Below are 22,146 nucleotides of genomic sequence, written 5' to 3'. Positions count from 1 at the left end.
ACAACGGCCCGATGTTATTAACCGGCAAGTTTCTGTTCTTCCATCTTGTTATTCTGCTGACGCTTTACACTTGTTTCAATAGTCTTGGTGTTTCTTCGACATGTTAATTCTCCGACCTTGGCTGCACATCTGGATCCCGCCTGTATGGTGGCAGCGCGGGTACCACATCCACAGATCTGGACTCAAACCGATTTTAGCCGCCGCAAGTACCCGGCTCATTCTACCGCAATTCGTGGGCTATGAGTGCGGTCATGATTTTACATTTTGTAGTATGTTAACCTGAAGTGTCCTTGTGCAGCAGCTGTGCGGCATTCGAGCAAGCATCCAGAGAACCGCAAGCGCCTTCTTTAAGCGCTATCAAGGGCGATGCGAGTTGTTGTTCCGGATTTTCTATCCTTGGATGCAATCATCGGTGCCAAGTACTTGTGTGTCAATGCCGTTGGCAATGTCAGCAACATGATACAGACTAGAAAAAAAGTGAAATAACAACATACCAGAGCGTCTCGTACCAAGCCCTGCTTTTAAGCTATACAATTCATAAAACTTACACCTGTTCTACCAATGCACACATGAGATAAACAGCCTTAAATTACTTACACACATATGGTCTTGACTAAGCATATTAGCACATTGTTAATACCACCACTCCCTTCTGATATTTTCTCGATGTTCTATGATCAAAGTCGCAACTTCTCTACAACCATTAGATAACCGCAATTAGAAATTTAGTAGGTCATATCACCCTGTTAGTAATGTAGAACAAGGTCTTGCTCTTAATCCTCTTATCTAGAATCTTGGTGGAGAGAATGACGAATAATCCGCTTGAGATTCGTCGTCTCATGGCACAAACTGTCGTGAAAGCGCAACAAAGTTCGCTAACAAGTCCGTTACTACTCAAAAGATATTCTGTTCCAATCTGTTGATATTAATGTCAGACCATATGGAGAAATGATGGATTGATGGGAACTAGAGCCATTCGGGAAGGATGGCTAAGACGGGGCCGATGGAAGCATATCCTCATCAACCTATAGGAGATTTTTGCATCAATAGAATTGGGTAACTAATGCTAGGGTTCTGATTCCAAGAACGATCAACAAGCGAACAAATGCGGCTGAATGCAAGCGACAAGCCTTAATGTTCGTGTATAAAGTGTTACTGGTTATGGTTGCTGATCATTGCCGGGTGGCGCAGTTTCATCGATTTCTTTAATTCTATCTTTATTCACCCGTTAATGTTCCACAAATATGTACAGTATGAATACGGTATAAGTAGAAGTATGAATGCGATGGTATAGCGGGACAGCCGATGCCGCTATATCGTCTATGATGGACCCGTGAGGTCGGTAGATGGTGCCGTGCACGGATACATGACTGCTGTTTAACGTCAGCAAAGTATCGTACTCCATGTTCGCTCATGTATCTATTTGGCAACTTTACAGCTCGCGGTGGTTGTGTACTGCCTGTACATACCTGATGGCATTAACCTGTTCGAGTTCCTGCTGGAAAATATGATCTTCGATCGTCGCCGCAGGACGCGCGCTAGGAACAACAAGCGTCTAGGACAAGACCCACATGGCAAGGCCAGGCGCCTGGAGAAACTGCGCTGTTTTGCCAAACACTCCGAGCTACAGCAACGGTTGTCCCGCATTACCTCAATACCAACGACATTTAGCACGTTATCCGGCTGGGCAAAGTTTCCGCCCAACACGAGGACCAGACGTCCCATGCAGCGTTGAACGCACATCATGGCCACGCCTGTACGCGACCCCGTACTTCTGAAACCGTCGAAAAATGATGTACCACCACTCCATCGCGTAGGCATGCTGGAACTTTTGCACAAAGACTCCCGCCCTACCTTTGTAATTGACACGAGACCAGAGAATGCCGACTGTCTGAATCCATATGTATTGGATTATTGGAATCCGGCCATGGCCACTGCAAATCCTGAAGGCCTGTTGCGACTCCTAGGCCGCAAAGTCATTGCGCAAAACAACCATGAGGAAGGCTACCTGCCATTTACCCCATACCAAAAATGGTGCCAGGAGCAAGACGCGCCAAAGGTGTCGTTTCCGTACCTTGGGTTCGACTGGACAAAGGTTCAGGTCGCTAGTCGTTGGAACGTCATCAGCGGTGTCTGCGTTAGTGTGTGCGCGAACAGCGGCAACTCCAACACAAAGGCTCCCACAAAAGAAATCTCTAACGCAAAGCCATCGCATTTTGACTGGACAGACGAAGAAACATTTCCAGACCGACTGTCTCCTCATGCGGCATGGGCGCGCAGTATCGATTGGTCCTCTACCCCTCTGGGCCCAATGCGTTCCTGGTCGTCTGAACTGCGCAGCTTTTGCAACTTGGTCATGATGGACCCGCAACCCGCCGTGATATTCTATGGGCCAGACCTCATCATGATATACAACGAAGCTGAGATTGGCCTTCTAGGAGGCTTCCATCCATGCATGGGAGAAAGTGCGCGTGTTGCACTTTCCACAGTCTGGGGTGAGTACTTTGAACCAATTATTGAAAAGAACCTGGCCGGAGAGACTGTTCAGAAAACTAACACTGCGATTCACATGGTACGCAATGGATACATGGAAGAAACGTACTTTTCGTTGAAGTTCATCCCAATATTGGACTCCACAGGTGCTACCGTAGGCCATTATGAACCTTTGGTTGAAACAGTACGTTGAACCCCCTGTTTTTACATTTTATAGATGTTTCGTGCTTTTTGTGGCCTCCCTAGGGTTCTTGAAGAAGCAGTTTTTCCTGAACTCATCTGAGACCACCACTTTAGGTTCACAAGACTTTGATCGAGAAATTAGACTTTGTCCTAAACTCTTTGGACGGAAGCGAACAGATATGGCCATTTCATCTATCCTCTTACAGGCCTACTAATGCCCACACAGACTAAAGAAGTAGTTACGCAAAGACGCTCACGTACACTTCTGGAATTGAGTGAAGAGATTCCGACCGCACGAAACTCCGATACCTACTGGAACGTTGCTACCGAAGTTTTGTCACGGAACGACAAGGACATGCCCTTTGTTCTTCTGTACTCTGCCGATGCTGACACCAGCGGCTCTACATCAAGTAGGACTCGATTTTCCGACAATAATCAACAGCATTGCAAACTTCGAGACTCCTTTGGGCTCCCCAAAGGATCACCAGCCTGTCCAGAGCACTTGGATTTCCAGCAGGACCATGGATTCACACCGTATTTCCGGCAGGCTCTTGCAGCTCGAAAACCAATCATCGTACACTTTGACCAAGATCCTGTCGCTGCAGAACTTATTCATGGTGTCGAATGGCAGGGGTTTGAAGATCCTTGCAAATCAGCGGCTATCTGTCCCTTGAACCCAACTTCTTCGCGAGATAATATACTTGGGTTCCTAGTTATGGGACTGAATCCGCGTAGACCCTTCAATGACACCTATTATCAGTTTATTTTGGTTGCTAGTCGCTTACTTTCCACATCTCTTACATCAATCTTGCTTCACGAAGAAGACATTGGACGTCGGGAACAAACGATAGCCACCGCCGAAGCGATGAAGTATCAGCTCAGACAGCAACTGACACAATCCCAGCTGGAGTCGGAGCGTAATCTGTCCAAGTTCAGGCGTTTTGCAGAGCGTGCCGACGTTGGTATTTTTCTTGTCGATATGGATGGAGTTTATTCGTATAGAAATGATGCCTGGTTTGAGATGTTGAGCCCAAAGAGTCGCGATGTCAGTCTTGAAGAAGCGTGGGACGAGATTGTAGACGAAGACTTTCTTCCTCTAGGACATGCCAAGTTCAAGAAACTTATGGAGACCAAAGAGCACCAGTAAGATGCCCGTTTCCTGTGTTAACGTCTAGCTCATATCGATTAGGTCTTTCGAACTGCGTCTCAAGAAGACCTGGAATGCACCAAGTCAGGGTCTCGATGATACAATGTCCGAAGAACAGCCTATGTGGGTCCTGACATCAATTTTTCCTGAGCTTAACGACGACGGCGCAGTGATTGAGTTGATTGGTTGTTGTACGGATATCAGGTATTGGCCTCCCTGGTGCGGTTTCTAAAAGGGTACTTACAACTGCTAGTCAACAGAAGTGGAGTGAGAAGCTCCAAGCTACCCAGGCAGAGAGAGCTCGAGAGTCTAAGCGGTACTTTTGCCCTCACCCAATGATAGTTTTATCCTGACATAGTGTTTATAGGAGCTTGGAGAACTTTATTGACACTACTTCGTAAGTCTCAAAGGTGTGGCTACATTGTAGAAGTGTGTGTCGTCTGACTTCAACCCAGACATGAGATGCGCAACCCTCTCTCTGCAATTGTTCAATGCGCCGACGTATGTAAGGATTTTATGCGAAGACGGCAAAGGTACTGATTGCAACGTGTAGAGCATCATATCCACTCATAGGGCTTTTGGCGAGTCACCGGATTACCAAAAAGTCTATCGAAACATCTCGGAAACAACCATTGACGCCGCCGAAACGATTGTTCAATGTTCCAAGCATATGAAAACCATTGTTGATGGTATGAAACAGTCTGAGATATAATTTTCTCAACATGCCAGTTTGGCTGACTCGTCTAGATGTGCTCACCATATCCAAACTCGATTCGGGTTTGTTCGTGATGACACCAGTCGATGTCCAACTGGAGTCCATCGCCAGAGATGCAGTCAAGATGTTTGAGGGTGAGGCAAAGTCAGCCGGCGTGGATTTGCGGTTCCTGATGGAAGATTCTTGCGAGAACAGTAACATTCAAATGGTTTCGCTCGATCCAACACGAGTCTTGCAAATACTCATCGTAAGTTGTTGCCAAGTAATAAACAAGCACTGGCTAACTGTGAAGAATCTCATTACCAATGCAATCAAATTCACGCGATTGGAACCCATACGGAAAATATGTGTTAGTCTGGGTGTAACTTTCGAGCGTCCAACCCATAGTGAACACGGCAAAGTGCCGTTTTCGCGTACGTCGGAAGCTTCAGAGGCGCAGACACTGCAGGCCGATTGGGAAAAGAGTGATATTGTAGGGTTTACATACTGTGGCTTGATTTATTTCCTAACATCAACAGGTTTACATCGTATTCTCTGTGCAAGATACTGGCCGTGGGCTGAGTGACGAAGAACACCAACTCCTCTTCACCCGCTTCTCCCAAGCATCGCCACGCACACATATTGACTATGGTAAGTCCTGAATCTGACAACTAACTTCCCCCTGCTAATATATCTCAGGTGGATCTGGTCTCGGTCTTTTCATCTCACGGCGACTATCCGAGATGCATGGTGGCGCAATCGGCTTCGCCTCTAAACCAAGTGTTGGCAGCACATTCTCATTCTACGTAAAGAGCCGCAAGAGTGGTATTCGTGCCAATTACAGCCGAAGTGAAAGCGACGCTGCAGTCAGCGTGAGTCTACGCGCACAAGAAACATTGCTATCCAGCCGAAATCGCAACGAAGCCACTGAAAATACCAATTCTCACAACACCAAGACCGTCCCAACAGACATACCGAACAAGGACCTCCATGTTTTGATCGTCGAAGACAATCTCGTCAACCAACGCGTGCTCGCCAAACAGCTTCGCAACACAGGCATGCACGTCACAGTTGCGAATCACGGCGGCGAAGCCATCGAGCATCTTCACACAACAGACTACTGCGTCTCCGACGGATCTGGCAAGCCTCTCTCGCTCATCCTGATGGACTGGGAAATGCCCGTCATGGACGGTCTAACCTGCGTTCGCAATATTCGCCAACTACAGAGCAAAGGCGTAGTAAGGGCTCACGTACCAGTCATTGCCGTGACGGCGAACGTGCGGAGTGAGCAGGTCGAGGTGGCATTTAAGGCCGGCATGGACAATGTTATTAGCAAGCCGTTTAGGATACCAGAGCTTTGTGCTTGCATACAGAAAACACTTAGAGCTACAGCGGGTGCATAGCTTTCTTTTGTTTAGATTCGTAGTGTTGCATTGGAGAAATGAAGAATTCTAGACTATTTTCCTTTGCGTCTCTTTTCTTTTCTTCCCAACTTGAGGTCTTCTTACTTGCCATATACCGATGTACCATGCATAGACGAACGTAAGTACGAACTATGCACACATGCCACTCAACTCTTTTACAAGGAAAAGGAATCAAATTCATAAGAGAAAAAAAGTGTTCTTGCTAAGATTTCTATTTTCCGATTTCCAAACCAAAAAAAATGGCAAAAACATACAACAGCGGGGATTCGCCAGTGGTCACCCACCTGACTACTAGTCCGCCGGTCGAAGGTTTAATGTCTGGGGAGCGAACGAGACCCAATTCGATACTTCGCCGATGGTCGTATGTGCCATAAAAACTAGGACGGATGTATCATAATACGGATTGATGCGTACCTCAGCAAGCTGATGTTGGACTTGATATGTGCTATCGGACAAAGATACGTGCGTTTTTGCGTGCAACTCAACAAACGCAGAGCTATTGTTTTTGCTATGGAAAAAAATGGCCTGATATGATGCCATGGAATTTCTGTATCGCTTCAGTTTCACTTTTTGATAAAAATGTGGTGTCAGACGCGTGTCGTTAACTTTCCTCCATCCTCTCGATGTTGTGATTTACCCAAAACGGCAACCCCTCGTAATTACCGTGACAGATATCATCCAGGTATTTTAAAACTCATACCAAGCCTATTCCCCTTCTCCCCCCAAAACAAGCTCGGCTTCCAATACCGAACAAGCATGTTTGTCTCCCCGCCTCTTCCCGTCCCTTGGTCGTGCTTGTTCTGAAACGCGGATTTGTGACGACCAAGACTCCAAATCACGTCAGTTGTCGTCATGTTCTCGTATGTTTTACCGCAAGCAAAAACCTTGCTGTACACTCCCTTGTCTTCCGAGAGGAATTAACCAAAAGAACAAGGAACTATATGTGCAGCTTATTTTTCTTGTCCCACGTATTCTTCTTGGCCCACGTGCAAGACAAGAAATGCAACTAGGTTAGCCCATGTTTTTTTGGCACACGGCAGACGTGACCTTGGACCGGCCCTGTTGTAAGTGTTGAGAGAAAGAGAAAGGGTTTGGCAAAAAACCCTGCCTTGCACCCACCACAACCCTCATGGATTACAACGGCATGGAGAACAGGTGAGCACATGTCTAGGTTTATGTAGTAGACATGGTGAACGCTGCTTTCGGGCAGATTTCGTGTCGGATGTTGCGCTTCTAAGGGAAAAGCTTTACCGTACGTACATGTACATTCGTACTAGGGAACTCACGCGGCGTGCGGTTCACGGCGGCGTTTTTTGTTCGTCGTCAGATTGCTTCCGCTCCCCCCACCCAGCTCGTAAGAAGTGCTTATCAAAGCAATAGCGGCCAGCTGAAAAGAAAAAGGATGGTTGGATGGAGGCAAGGGTCTAGGTCGGGTCTTTCGCGTACGAGTAGTGTGGCGGTGGTCCCATGTTCGCTTGCACCTGGGGAGAAGGGAGAGCCCTGTGGCGTTGCTAGTCACAATCGTTAGTTGACTCAAGTCGGACAACCCGCCCGTCCGTTTGTTACTCTAGGATGAAGGCTGTTAGGCTAGGAGACTACTCCGGCTTGCGCAGGGTCACTGCTGGCTATTCTTTCCCTCTGTTCAAGCCACTAAACTAGGCGGCGCCCCACGCATCATGCCATGATCTGCATTTCAGGGTTGCAGGTGGGAGGGGGGGGGAAAGGCGGGCTCGGTGATGGCGTGCATTTAAGTTAGTGTTGCTTGGGTTCGCCCCAGGGGCCTGGACTGGGACGCCTTGGTACGCACACAATTAGCAATAGTCCCATCCTTTGTCCGCCACAGCGTCATTTGATCGTTGCCTCTGCAATGCAATCATGAATGCATCCACATGGCATGGCATCATGACTGCCTCGATGTTGCGAACTAAGATATCGTCGCTTGTGGCTTCCCAGACCATTTCCAGTGTGTGTGCGTCGCGCGACTGGCGTTGCAGGACATGGGCGCACCTTTGCCTCGGCGTCACAAGCTATTGAGCCTTCGCGTCTCCCCGTTCAAGAGCTGAGCTCTCGGTAGCAGCGCCGACCGATTGCTGCCTTCCCCCCGTCGCTGCAGATCTCGGCGCCTCGGATTCTCGTGCACTGTCTCTTCATCGGAGGTTTGATTGTGAGGGGTTGAGGGGGGTGTGATACGCTTGGCCTGCACGTACGCGGTTGTACTTGGACGGCGTGCGGGGTACATGTCCATCGCATTCGCATTGAAGTATACTGGGTACGAGAATCCCAGATCTGGCGTGCATGTTCGATCGGTATACTTTTCATTCAGCATCCAAGCAACTGTCTTTGCTGTCAAAGGTGTCCCTATCTTGAACTTTCCGCGGAGGTATCTGAATGCACTGGTGGTGGTGATGGCGGTCAGCCAGCTGTCCCTGGAAAGTGAAATCGATTGCGTGAGCATTGTGTGTAGCTACATGCCAAAATGACGGTGGGCGTCACCATAACTAGCGGCCCGTGCGCAATCGCATCCTATATTAGTAGACATAAGGATGCAGTCCAAACCTTACTTACACCGCAACCTTAATCTGTTTCGAGGTGAAATGCAGGGACTTTTAGTGATTCCAAGGCATCCAGAAGCAGATTTATAGTTTATGTCTATCAGAAAGTGTAAAATTACGAATGGGAGTCCTAATTGAACAGCACATCGTGCATACACCAAGGTACTCATTTCACGAGGTTGTGCACTTGTCAATGCAAAAGGCCTTAATTAAATGAGGACAATCGATTGAGTTTTACAATGCATGTATGCAGGAATGGGCATCGATCGAGCAATCCAACGGTTATTCTGGCGGCCGTTGGTATGCGAGGATAGGGTGTTGCCATAGAGCCAAACTGGTAACACAGGATCCAACAGCTCGCTCGCTACAGGCGAATTATCAGCGCAGAAAATCTTTGCATTTGATAGTCTACGCAAGTGCATGTTGCATGCCTCAATATTTCCTATATCTCCCTCGACCATGCTGCAATGTATAGACAGTGATGCGAATATCGCTGAACATCGATTTCCTTTCCTTTGGGAATTTCAAAAGTTCTTTGCATAAAAGAATTAATTTATGATTGTCATATATGCCAATGTTAATACCACTTTCATAATCACAACTTCTGTCTCCATCAACGGGACTGAAATGCAGCTCAAGTGATCAATAGCCCTTTAGCAAAAGGAGTCATCCAAATCTCTCACAGAGTTATTAGTTTCCTTCAAGCTCATTGTGGGATACAGTTGGTAGCTCCCGGACTGGTTGAGGTCATCAAAACCCACACTGCCCAGACTCAATCTATCTCTTTTTAGCCTCAAGCATACTATAAACATCTAGACATGGCATTCTGATTTCCTGTCCTTCCTGAAATGTAAAACCTTCTGCCAAAAGTATAGTGCAGCCCCGATCCAAATTTCCTTGATACAGAAGTGTCTCCGCGGAGCCTTCAAGTTCTTTAGCCGCTCTAGAAACATCAACTACGGGAACGATTTCGGACAAAAAATTATGCATCATACATTAGCTTCCTCATGAAAAGCTACATGTCGTAGTTTTTTTTAACTTACACTAATGCAGGGCTGTATATCTCCGCACTTGGACGGAAACTTTTGTAGGTAGTCAGAACTAAAAACGGTCCCTACTGCTCACCTATAGTCGTTCTGGATTGCATGACGCAGTCAACTCAGAATAAAGTGTCAATACTGCACTAAAGCACTACGTCACTCATTCTAGTAGCAATTAGACAGCTTCAATGATTTTTAAAGTTAATATCAGCTAGCATAGATATATCTACCCACTTCCTCCCACCACTCCAGCTGTATTCAGGATATATTTGACAGTCCAATATCTCTATATGATTCGACGGAGAAACCTTTCCACCATCCTCTATCTTTTCGTCTATATTAGCAAAGTCAAATAGCACATCGATGTCGTCAGTGCTGAACAAAAACGGCAATGCTAACGAGCTAGGGCGGCATGAAGCGTTCTACTATCGTCGTGGCCTATCTCAAATCCGATCACATCAGTCATGAGCAACCGTCAGTTACCCTCTTCAAAAGAATCCCCCAAGAGCGATACTATTCAGGAGACAACGCAATGAGGATAAGTCTACAAAAGCGGATACAAGTAGTTAGTGCCGCCTCCAAGAACGCTAAACTCCTTACGCCCGAAGACTAGTACCGACATGAGAATGAACGAAGAAGCTTTCATTGAAGGAAGACATAACATAGATGTCAAAGACAGCTATGAACGGCGTGTCTAGACAGCATCCAACAGAGCCTACTTCATTATCTTCGGCAACCTACGCACTTCATAAGCTCTCAAAACTAGAACAAGAAGCAACCCACTGTCATTCTATTTGCGTAACCTCCCCCCTAGTCTTAGCGTTTATACACAGCATTTCTAATCAAGACTCTAGACCTCACCCAACAACGTAAAGACATGAGAAACGAGACACGGGCCAAGGCAGCTTCCCCTCACATCCATCTAGACCATGCATCTCGCCTCATCTTCTCCCCCTTCCTCCTTCCCTTCCAAATCAGACCGGATAGACCGGGAACCAAGACCGGAAACCAAGACCAACCACTAATCCACAACTACCAAGATGCAGAGCAGAAAACACCCACCCCCAGCTATGCACAAAAAAAGGCACCACCCAACAGCCATCTCACACCATCGCATCTCCCCACTGCGCGATGATTCCGCCCGTTCCCCGGTCCGCCACCCCCGGCCCACTCCCCCAATCCATCCTACCACATCTGCACTTGCCTATGCAACAATAATGATGGCGCCAACGTCCCAGAAACGCGGTGAAGCTCACCGCAATCTAGACCACCACGTCTTTGTCAACCGTGGTTTTTTTCGCGCATGGGGTCGCCACGTCATGCTACATATGTGTTATGTGTTTTACGCGGACAGGCGACAAAAAAGAAGGGCGGGTATGACATGGGAAAATTGTATAGTACGGCCCGATGTATACTCGTCATAACATGTACCGGTATAGTAGGAGAAAAGGGGATAACATCATGTGGATACGTGTGGATACGTACACGGCTTCATGTGGCCGTGGGCGGGCAAGTGTGGGTTTCGAGCGTCATGACTACCGATGTTCTGCTAGTGGCTATGTAAGGCGAACCATGGTTTGGTGGAGCTACAATGAGGCTCTGGAATCTTTTTGCTTCTTCTTGATCGCTGGTTCGCTCGGTGTTTGCGGGTGTGGCTGCCGTTTTTCCTTGTTTTTTTGTTTCGTGTTCTCCCCTTGGCTTCTTCTTCTTCTCCTTGCAGGCTTACCAGCGGTTGTGTCAGATTGATACTAGCGAAAGGGGGGAGAATATGTGCCTGGTTATGCATTGCGTGTATGTAAGTAAAAAGTGGGCCAGCAATATACAGGTCTTATTTCCATAGGAGACGGCGTATATAGGGATTAGGAAAAAAGGGAGAAAGCAAGAGTCTCGTCTCTGCAATTTTAGGAAAAGCTGACATGTTCTGTGTACATGATTTGTGATCTGCCGGTATGGTCTAGCGATGGGGCAAGCAGAAGGTGTGGGGCTATTGTACAGGCTGTCTCAAAACGCATAGTGCGTCTATAACATTCGTAGTCCCTACTCTTCGTTATGCATCCAAATGCAGAATGGGCTAGTAGATTGCAAAAGACATAACGGAGGCTTACGATCACGTCAATACCTCACCACAATTCCTCACGTCTAGAAAGCACCTCAATTTCATAACGTAAAAACTCTCTCATCAATTGTGTCCTCTAATAAATTAATAGCACAAACAATTTATACACAAGTAAGACCGTGAAAGCCGTCGTGCTCACATGACATTGCGAACATGTGAATGAGATTCAAGGGGGAGGGACGGGGTTGGATGAGCATTTCTCCGCGCGCCCAACTCTAGCATCATGAACTGCAACCACAACATGGCAAAAAATCAAATCTCAATATCTTAACTTCGAAGTATCAGCCCTACGCATTGCGCAAACACGAACCAACCTCCCTCTTCCCGCAGAGAGATCAAAACCTCCCCAATCGACTCGATCCCATGCCCCCCCCCTCAACCTTACCTCTCTACAACTGCCGACCCGCGCCCATCTCACCCGCACACACCGCACTCTGCACTTCGGCCGCCCAGCCGCCCATCTCCCCTCCCGCCCACTCGCAAACGAACCACCCGAGAATCTCTCCCTTTGGTAAGCAGAAAAAAAAAGACAATGACGACAACAACGACGAAAGAGGAGGAAAAGAACTACCGTAGCTACTACCACATTTTCCCACACAAAAATATTTCTTGGACTAGTGGAGTCAAGTAAAGTAGCAAAATGAGTAGCGATAGTAAGAGAGACAGAGAGAGAGAGAGAGAGAGAGAGGGATCTCCACAAGGTCGGAGCGAACAAACGACCGCTTTCTTCGCGCCCCACACCAAAAGCTCGTAAGCGAACGTCCGCGCGCGCGCGCCAGCGCTTTGCATCAAACACCCATCTGAACGAGCATTACAAGCATCGCGAGTACATCGCTTTGCACTCTCTGTATCCTTCCCTTTCCCTTTCCCTTTAGCATACCAACAAATCCCCTACTACCCTAACTCCCCCTTATCACACCCACGCACCCCCCCCCCTTCTTCGCCCGTCCGTCCGTCCACCCGCTCATGCATCTTACCTACCTCAACCCCATCCTACCCTCCGATCGGTCCTTCTCCATTGCACCCAAAACCCACTGAACCAAAAAGAATTACTGCCGACAAAGCCCGAACATTACCGCAACAAGTCCCCACTCTCCCCGACTCCACTCTTTTCTTTTCTCCACTTTTTTTCTTGTCTCTGCTTTCCCCCTCTCCCCCTTGTAACACTTCACTTTACTTACCTTACCCATGTCAAAAGCTGGGTCTCATCAGACACGGAGAGTGGAGTATGAAGGTTATGGGATGCATGTGGGGGGGGGGGAGGGGTGGCTTAAGTCGGCTTTGTGAGTATGTGCGCGCCCGTTGCTTGGGGTGCTGCTAATGGGATGGGGAGGGTGGTCAGCAAGCACCGTGTCGGATGTGTGTTCGTGTTCAGCCTTATGGGGCGCGAGATTACTTTGCGGTTGTTTTTGCGAGGGGGATATGCCGCGGGAGCCGTGCGTTGCGCACGGAGTGTGAATGTGAAGGGCATTTGTGTCTGTGGGCGAGTAGTGATGAGGTGAGGTGAGATTTCTTAGTCGTACGTAGCAGGAGTAGTGACGTTGTATGTGTCTTTGTGCGTGCACGAGGTGGGATTGAGGGATTCTAGGGGGTGGAGACACAGACAGAGAGAGTGGACAGGAAGAATAGTGGTACCCCAAAAAACATGATTGATATATCTAGATTTTTTTGTATGCGCAAATTGGCTTGTAGGGGTTCCTTGCTACTCTAGAAAAGAAGACAAAAGAAATAAAAGAACCAGCCATGGGGGGTGAGTGGTTGGAAATAGATTAAGGTAGGTGCCATCAGATTGGGTGATAATTGTACAAGGGTATGTTGGTGATGGTAGATGAAGAAGCAAAAAATGCTATACAGACATATATGCCTGATCAGATAAACCAAGAGGGGGATATAGAAATTACACAGCATAGAGCCAGACGCTATTACCAGAAAATCAGCCATTTTTGAATGGGTTCAAAAAACCAAAGTCAATTTGTATAGCAAAAAACACCTGTAGTGCTCTCAACAGCATAGAGTACGGCCCAATTTTTAAGAAAAAAGTTCGAAAAGCCCATAACCGTACGTGGAATCAAAGGATATATGCAGACCGTTGATAAGAAAAATGTTACCGCGTAGTGCCAACCAAAGTCCAAGAATGCTCGAGTAGGAATAGTTATCGCCTTCGCCAAGGGAAGAAGCGCCGAGGGGGGTATCGCATTCAAATCATCCACCATGAATGTCTCGTGTATGCTTGGTAATATCGTAGGAGAATGTAGCAAATCGCAAAAAGGTCACCTCGGGAGCCGTCTGAATCGCCTCCAAGATGGACGTTGGGGCTTAGTAGCCAGGGTGCGCGCTCGCATTGTACTTTTCCTCGGGAACATACTTTTCATCCGTGACGTAGTACGAGTGAGGGTGAGGAGCCGAGGGATACTGCGTTTGGGGCAGTGGTTGGAGAGCAATGGGAGCCGAGGACCTTCTACCTTGACTCGCCTGGGAAACTGGAATCTGGCTTGGCTGTTGTGATGCCGGGGAGCTCTGGGCTGTGATGGCTTGGGGTTCAAAAGTGCCGGGCTGGGCCATAGCGTATGAGGTTGGCTGTGGGGCTTGGTATTGCGAAGTGGGTCCATGGTGAGAGTAGGAGGTGGGTGGTGCGGCTGATGGGTGATCGTACGAGTAGTGCCGAGTAGACTGCGAGGGGTAGTGCGATGAAGGAGCCGGGTGGGGCGATGAGAATTGTTGAGGAGATGGAGGATGAGCGGCATAGTGCTGCTGACCTGGGTATGTTTGAGGCGAGGGCTGCTGGACTGGGTATTGATGAGCAGACTGCGAGGCACCATAGTGTTGCGGGCTGTTGTGAGTTGATGTGTATTGGGATCCGTGCCAGTATTCAGGAACGCCCAGGTGGAGGGGAGCATGTGTTTGCATCACTCCCTGGGCTCCAAGTGCCTGTGTTACGGCTCCGAGCACATGGTGTTGAACATGGCTCGGCTGGATGTGGTGTGGGTAACCGGTGATGAGGGGCATGTCCTTGCTTTCCTCATCTTCAAGACTGACCTTCCATCCACTGAGGAGTTCAGGCCTAGGTTGGATATCGGCTAGCTTGGGGTCCTGAAACGGTCGCTTGAGTTTGCCGCTGACGACGTCCTCAAGACTGTAGTAGGAAATGACGTGGTGGTGGGTGCCTTGGTACTTGACTGAAATGGTCTTCTTCATCAAGCCACCCTCCTTGAACTCATAGCTGTCGATGAGGGAGCCACAGAATCGCCGTTGCTGGTCGGGTGTCAGGCTTTGGGCAAAGTTTGCGTAGACCTTGTTCATCGGGTCGGCTTCGCCAGCAAGCGAAGGGTCAAAGGATTGGTTCTCGTATTCGTCCTCGGAGTTTTCGAGCATCTCGCCAGTCTTTGATCGTACAGGACCGCTGCTTTCCTTTCGCTTCCTCTTTGAGCCGCACGAGGGGTTTAGCGCAGACTTCTTCTCCTCGGGCTTGAGTGCTCGTACAAGTTGGCGATAAATGAGACAGTTGTTCATGACGCGGCTGGGTGACCAGTGAACAGCATCGGTCCAGCGCTTGATGCCAGACGCATTCTCCTCGTAGACCAAGACAGTTCCCGAAGTGAGCATCTCGGCGCGCTCCTTGTCATGGGGTCGGCGGCTTATGTGGCTAAGACGGCCCTGAAGTGCGGCCTCGACTACAGTCATGGCATCTTTGGTGGTATCGAGGAAACCGTGCCATGTGGGCTTGAAGGCGGGTTGAGCTTTAACCATGCTGCCTGCGACCTGAGGCCTGGGGGGAGGTGGTGTGCTCGCTGCGGTTGAAACCACACGAGATGAAGCAATCGACTGGTGGCGTGGAGGTTGACGCGCTGTCTGTTGCATCTGAGGTGTGAAGCCCGTGTACATTGAGGACTCAAACATGCTTGGGTATGGGGTTTGGTTGGTGGTTGGTTGTTGGGGCCAAGACCATGAGTCGGCGTCGTTGTATCCATCCACCTTTGGCACGCCGCCGAGGGACATGTCATGTCCGAACGAAGGCATTGTCAAAGTGGATGCCCGGATACCCTGCAACATGGGGAAAGTGGGTTTTTTGTTTGTTTGCGGTAATGAGCAAAATGTTTTGGTTTGAGTTGGAGATGTTGATTGGAAGACTAATGATCCAGATGGGTCGAAGATACGGTTGTAGGCGTGTATAGTGACCGAAATCACATGAGAGAATCTTCAATCGGAAGCCAAAAAAACAAAAATCCTGAGCAACTGGATATAGCCTGGAAAGGAAGCTATTCAGGTCAGCATTGGAAAATCCATGTCAAGTCGTTCTCCAACAAAAAGGCCATACTCACGTGTGATGGAAGCGGGCAAGGGAAAACAAAAGAGGGGATCAAGATCGCACAGCGCAAAAGGAGGGCGAAGCGTGTGTTTGCAAGAGGAACGGTTGCAGAGGTGAGCAGAAGACACAAGTGGGGCAAGTGCGTTTGTGTGTCTATGCCCGAAGTTGAGGGTGTGATGATGTTGTCGTGGGTGGGGGGGCAGATGGGTTGAGGATGTTGGTGGTTTGGTGGTGGTGGTCGTCGTCGTTGCAGAAGCAGCAAGTAGGGAAACAGGATGAATGGCCAGGAATTTGTTTGGATAGATCTCGAGGCCACAGGGTGGTAAATGTAGAGGTGTGAGGCGCACGTCTAAGCGTAGCAAGAAATAAAATGGCAAACACCGATATGGGGTATATAGGTCGGCGGCGAGAGGAGGTACCAGTAGGTGGTCCAGGGAACGAGTCGATGTATATTTGGGAGTTATATTGATGCGTCGGCGAATTGCGAAGCTACTAGTATGATCAGGGTTGGCAGGGCCCCAGTACGATAATAGGGAGAAGAGGGAATAGCAGCAACGGCGGAATCAGCCAGCGGACCAGGACATGGCTCCTAACGAGAACGACGCTATCTCACTCATGACAGCCGGGATGAAGGCGGTCGGAGACAAATGGCTCGCCCTGGCAATGACTCTAAGTGCATGGGGCAAGTCAAGCGTGAGGGCATATGCACGACTGGGACGGGGCAAGTACGAAGGGCACTACGTGACAACGTGCCTGCTTGGGGGAGGGAATGGCATGTACCCGGCAGCCATGAGACGCATACGACAGGACTGGTCGCTTCGAGGGAGGGGAGGGGGGGCGGAGGGGTTAGGTTAGCCCGGTTGGGGTGGCCGACAGTTGATGGGCACAGTAGCGCAGCGATCGCCCCTGCTGAGGATGCAGCTAGTCCCTGGACGGACAGACTCGACCTGAGGCAGCCCTGCTGGGGTGGGCTGTTCTGGGGCGGCCGCCAGTTTGCGGGTTCTGGTTCTGGCCCATGAGGCGATCAACAGGCAAGACGACGACTAGGACGTGTGTAGCCGTCGTGGTCGCAGCAGCACCAGACCAGTACTCTAGGAACAGTCCGGATGCACCGTCGTCGAGGCCACGGCGGCGCGCCCACCGCCTGTTGATTGACCTAGCAGAGCCCACGGGCGCCCACTGCCCATCCATGGGCGATGCTAGGCTAGTGTGCCATGACTCCGCAGCTGCCGGGCCTGGCGTTAGGGCAGCGTAAGCTTCACGTTCCTGGACGGCGGCCGCTGGTGAGGCAGGTCGCGAAACTCTGGCCATGCGGCAGCGCTGAGGCCCTGGTGGGCTCGCAGAAACGGCCGTCGGAGAGGAAATAGACATGGGCGCGGGTGAGGATGAGAAGGGGGGACGAGGGACGAGGGAAGGGGGGGGGGCCGACGTCGGCCGGCGTATAACAAGGGCCGACGTCGGATCAAGGGCGCCAGAGGGGCAGCAAGCGACAGCACACGCGCGTGAGAAGAGGCACAGCGAGAGTGCGCTTAAGAGCACCTGGTGCGGAGGTGGCCAAGAGCGTGCGAGAGAGTGAGGGAGAGAGAGCAGGATGCAGCCGGAACAGCGAGGCCAGGGCTGGCAGGCGTGGCCCCAGGGCGGCGCAGACACTGGCACAGGTTGGGCTGAAGCTCGCGGATCCGGGACGGTGCGCTACCATGTTTCACACAGTTGCGCGTGGTTGGCGGGGCTGGCTGGCTGGGGGGGGAGGGGGAGAGTGGGATGTGGATAGTAGTGTAGTAGACCAGCGAGAGTAGTGTGTAGTAACAGTGGGTGTAGCAGTAGCAGCAGTAGAGCAGAGCGACGAGGTCGTCTAGGAGGGCAGGCGACGAGGCCACGGGCGGGTGTGCCTGTGGGCGACGCTGGAGCGGGCGAGTGGTGTCGGTGTGCTGCTCTGGCGGTTGGGCTTTTGGCGGCACCAGGCAGGCCGGCGGTGCACCGGGCTGGTGGGAGGCGTGAACCTTGGACTGGCGGCGCATCACCCGCAGCGGCTTGGCAGAGGGCGCGTGGTGGATGACGAGGGTGAGGTTGGGATTGGCATGAAGGATGTGCACGCTTTGGGCGGCCGGGTCAAGTGACGTCCACAAGCGGACTAGCGCGCACAGACAGGGCATCCTGGAGTGAATCATGCACATGCATCACACGCCCGTTTAAGCAGCCAGTCGACTGCCCAGCCAGCACGCCCTCTGCGAACTTGGTGATCGCCGTCTGTGCACGGGATTTGCAGCTGGGCCTTTTTCGCGACCCTGGAAACATGTGTTGCCATGGCGGTGTGGGGAAGAGTAGTAGAGTGCGAAGAGCATTGGCATCGGCATTGGCACTGGCACTGGCACTGGCAGCTCGTCGATACGCATGGTACTGTGCTATCGATGTAGCATGTAGATGTAGTAGTATGTATGTATGTATGTATGTATGTACACGTGTATATTGAATCCGTTCATGCATAGTACATACATACACCTGTGCAATTATACATGCTATAATACACACACTCACTCACACTTACATGTACATATGTAATGTACCGCGTCTGATCCTACTTCCATGTGCAACTGCAACTACCCTACGTCAAACAGCCCACTGCAAGCGGGGCTGGGCAATGACGGCACTGTGGCTGATTCATGCGCATGGCCCACGATGGTGATGATGATGATGATGCTGCTGCTGATGATGCTACTGCTTCTGCAAAAGACGCACGACTAGTGCGCACACAAACCGTGACAAAACATTACTCTGTTTTCCATCCACACACAACCGCCATCCCTGTCCACCCTATCCTATCCCCAGTCGTGCCCTCTCCACCACCATCGTCGAGCTAAGTTCAAGAGGGCGAAGCTGGCTGTCATGGCTGCCACGGCCGGCCTCGACCTCGACCTCGACCTCGATCTCGACCTCATCCCACATCCCACCCACCCTGTGCCAGTAGTCAGGAACGCAATCCTTTCAGCGCCGCCTTGGCCGCCTGCGCCCGCCACGAATCGCGTCTCGCTCTTCGCCTTTTCACGCGCTGACAGGTACCACACACGCACACGACGCCTCGTTGCCACTCGCTCGGCTCCACTGGCAAATTCTCCTTCTGTTTCACCCCCAGCACGCAGACCCTTTCCTACACGGCACTAGCTGATGTGCTCTGTACTACACACCATTCTCTCCTAATGCTACCACCACCACCACCACCATCGTCGTCACTACCCTCTCTACATGCAATCTCCAGTTCTTCGCCAAAAGACGCGCGCCAAATGCAACACGCGCCGGCTCTCGTGCGACACGGCTGCAAGCCAGGATCAACGCTGCTCCCACAAGCTCTTAACAAAAGCAATTTATACCCCTTCGGCCATATAATATATACTGGTCTATACACCAGCCGTGAACATGCTCAAATTGCCAGCACGTTCACTCTCCATCGTTGATCACACAGTCCGCCCTCGACTTTTGGGGCGCGAACAGACGGGGACGGGGGCCACTCTGTCCCCATTAGCTTCTCCTTGCATCGTTCGTGTTTCAACAAGTCACATCGCACCTCGCGGCCACTCAGAAGCCCCGTCGCCTCCATCATCTAGCCCCTCCAACCCACCCCTCCCCCCAAACCCATCCACCCATCGACCCTCCCACGACGCCTATCACGCTGCCTCTTCGCTGCCATGACCAGATGTTCTGCTACCGTCTCGCTTGCCCCGGATTGCTACTGACAGAAGGGCTCCAGCTGGCTCGCAATCTGACTTTGACTTGCCCGCCTCGCCCAAACTCGGCTGCGATCAGCATCTGAACTTCTCAACTGCCCCCCCCGTACACGCTAACAAGACAGCAGTAGTAGTATTAGTTGGCTTGTCACGCGCCATACCCAATTCAGTCGCACACATGGTACTCTACCTACATACACCTGCTGCTATGACGCTACTATGCAACATGTTGCACAAATTTGGCCCGACTACTCGATGCCAACACGAGCGCCCGTCTGCACGCACACACCGCGTTCTCGCAATCGCCCTCCATCTCTGTCTAGCTGTCAATCTGCACTCGTGCAGCGCAATTGCCTCACCGCTGCTCAAGACTAAGACCCTACCCTCCACCCCAAGAGTTTGGTAGATGCATGCGCCTCCATCCGTAGCGTCAGCTCTCCTCCCCCTTTATGCTCGTGTTCGCTTCATCTTCCCTCCGATATTCACAAACTCGGCTCATGTCGAAGTGCTGCCACCCTCGACTGAGCCTTTTTCGGTTGCCAGTCTTACCGAGCAGTCTTCTGCGGGCCTGTTCTATTGACTGATAGCGCGCTGCTTGGCGCCACACGCGTCTTGATTCGCCGTGCCAGGTTACCCCCTTGCGTTGAAACCAATCTTTGTAAATCGGCAACCTCCTTTGGACCAAGCACATGATGGGTCATGATCGACATTGGCCGTAAAAGGTCCCTGGACGATCACGGAGATCCGGCTCCTACCACGCATCATTTCTCCTAAGCTTGCACTAACCCACCCTCACACGTTGAACACGCTGAACATGTCGCCAGGGCTCACAGAAACTCGTCTTCTTGGTCCGGTCCCATTTCGGCCATTCTCTTATTCGCCCGTCCTCCGCGGAGGGTCCGGCCCGCCCACCTGTAGTTCACACCCCAAGTGCGGGAACCGTGTCTAGAGTCCTACCCACCTCCAGATAACCTGCATTTTTTCAATTCTCCAGAGTTTCGATTCCACCACAAACCCGCCCCCCCAGGGGCTATTTTGGCCCTGCGTAGAGGAAACGTCGACCTCCCTGCCCGTCAAACTCTGGATATTGGTAGAGTGACAAAAGCGGCGCGACACGTCTTCTAGAAAGGCATTGCGACCTCTTTTGGCGCTTCTTCTCTTCATGCCAACATTGTGAATTGCCATGTTTTCATCCTCCCGACGTTACCCTACCTCACGCCGTTGACCCTGATGGCCCCGTTTCCTGTCCAGAGTTACACAAATTCTCGGTTCAAATCCGAATATTCACGGAAACCTTTTCGCTCCGCAAACGGCGCTGCAGCGTCCTCCGCTCCCGACCTCAAGCACATTGGCAAGTCCCTGAACTCTATTTCCCACCTGTCATGGGCATCTTGATGGACCTTGCTGTCCGTTTAGTGCCCCAATAGATTCCCTAGAAACGCCATGGATTCTCCAGCAAACCGCCACCGTGCATCCGTAAATATCTCGTCGATCCGGACCAACACCCGTGGCTTGCCCACCTCCGTTCGTGAGCGTAGATTAGTTTCACGACATCGACAAGCAAGAGATACTGCATTTGCAAACTTTATGACTCGTGCAGACGACTAGCAAAAGACCCTTTGCGGGGCCTCCCACTCCACCATGATATTCCCAAACAATCTGTCACCTTGGTCAGCTTGTAACAATCAGCCTACTCTGCCCACTTGCGCACACTCAACAGTTTCACTAGCCGGCTCTCCCAAAATGTCTTGCTCAGCCTCCCGCCCTCCGCTGACCCTTACGTATGACATGCGTCGGCATCAACTCCGCAATCTTCAATCGCTCCTACTTCCTCAAAAATCCTTCACGACAGGCAATGTGAACGAGCTGCCACCAGGTTGCGCCAACTGTGTTTCAGGTCACCCAAACCCTAGCCATTGCGCGCATTCCGAAGATCTGCCATGTGTATCTCTCCTTCTCTTTCTCTTTGTCTCCACGCTGCTTCTGGGCCTTTTTGGGGTTGAGCTGGGTGCGCAATGTTGTACGGAATGACGTGCGTTAGACATGGCCGTGGTGCAAACCTTGCTTCCCATAGTAGGATTTGCGACTCCAATAGAAGCCATCGGAGCTTCTCATCAACGTGGCAATGTCCAAAAGTAGACGTGTCTACCAGTTTCGCCATAGAATACAGATTACACAATGCGTCAGGTACGGAGCAATGTACTCCATGCGCCATACATCAACACGTGACCGTGTCGGCATATTTACTCTTTTGGCCACTTCGTTACGTGTTTTACTGCATCGCTTCGAGTATTACTGCATCGCTTGTTCGTCCAAAGGCGCGTAACACATGCATAGTAGAATAGTCCGAATTTTGTCGAGCGGAATCCGCCACACCGAGGCCGCCTGTCCCAGACGCTCGTCCATGTTGCAAATGGGCAAGCACAAATCTTGTTTCAGGGAGCGAAATCTCTCCGTATCTGCAGGCTGCTG

General features: G+C 50.7%; 5 protein-coding genes across 5 annotated transcripts; 3 read left to right on the top strand and 2 right to left on the bottom strand.

The window, feature by feature from the left end:
• Window positions 1-1,744: 1,744 nt before the first annotated feature.
• COCCADRAFT_83786 (uncharacterized protein) lies at window positions 1,745-5,920 on the top strand (the record flags this gene model as incomplete). The annotated part of the gene is made up of 11 exons (XM_007709426.1): window positions 1,745-2,677; window positions 2,903-3,819; window positions 3,866-4,027; window positions 4,077-4,139; window positions 4,191-4,220; window positions 4,279-4,324; window positions 4,377-4,512; window positions 4,571-4,785; window positions 4,831-5,010; window positions 5,057-5,168; window positions 5,217-5,920. The coding sequence occupies 11 exons, from the start codon at window positions 1,745-1,747 to the stop codon at window positions 5,918-5,920; spliced, it is 3,498 nt and encodes a 1,165-aa protein (XP_007707616.1).
• Window positions 5,921-8,216: 2,296 nt separating this feature from the next.
• Window positions 8,217-8,378, top strand: COCCADRAFT_84035 (uncharacterized protein; the record flags this gene model as incomplete). Its single annotated transcript, XM_007709425.1, has 1 exon — window positions 8,217-8,378. A coding segment is annotated over one exon (162 nt), but the record flags the coding sequence as incomplete, so codon positions are not given.
• Window positions 8,379-13,677: 5,299 nt separating this feature from the next.
• On the bottom strand, window positions 13,678-13,836 carry COCCADRAFT_83888 (uncharacterized protein; the record flags this gene model as incomplete). The annotated part of the gene is made up of 1 exon (XM_007709424.1): window positions 13,678-13,836. A coding segment is annotated over one exon (159 nt), but the record flags the coding sequence as incomplete, so codon positions are not given.
• Window positions 13,837-16,876: 3,040 nt separating this feature from the next.
• On the bottom strand, window positions 16,877-17,326 carry COCCADRAFT_1072 (uncharacterized protein; the record flags this gene model as incomplete). The annotated part of the gene is made up of 1 exon (XM_007709362.1): window positions 16,877-17,326. The coding sequence occupies one exon, from the start codon at window positions 17,324-17,326 to the stop codon at window positions 16,877-16,879; it is 450 nt and encodes a 149-aa protein (XP_007707552.1).
• A 1,512-nt stretch (window positions 17,327-18,838) lies between these two features.
• COCCADRAFT_1071 (uncharacterized protein) lies at window positions 18,839-21,101 on the top strand (the record flags this gene model as incomplete). The annotated part of the gene is made up of 2 exons (XM_007709361.1): window positions 18,839-19,008; window positions 20,996-21,101. 2 exons carry the CDS (start codon window positions 18,839-18,841, stop codon window positions 21,099-21,101), a joined length of 276 nt encoding a protein of 91 aa, XP_007707551.1.
• Between the last annotated feature and the right edge of the window lie 1,045 nt (window positions 21,102-22,146).

The sequence above is a fragment of the Bipolaris zeicola genome (assembly GCF_000523435.1).
Source record: "Bipolaris zeicola 26-R-13 unplaced genomic scaffold scaffold_8, whole genome shotgun sequence".
Lineage (NCBI taxonomy): Eukaryota > Fungi > Ascomycota > Dothideomycetes > Pleosporales > Pleosporaceae > Bipolaris > Bipolaris zeicola.
Note: the sequence above shows the minus strand (reverse complement) of the source record. Positions and strands in the feature narration are given on the sequence as shown.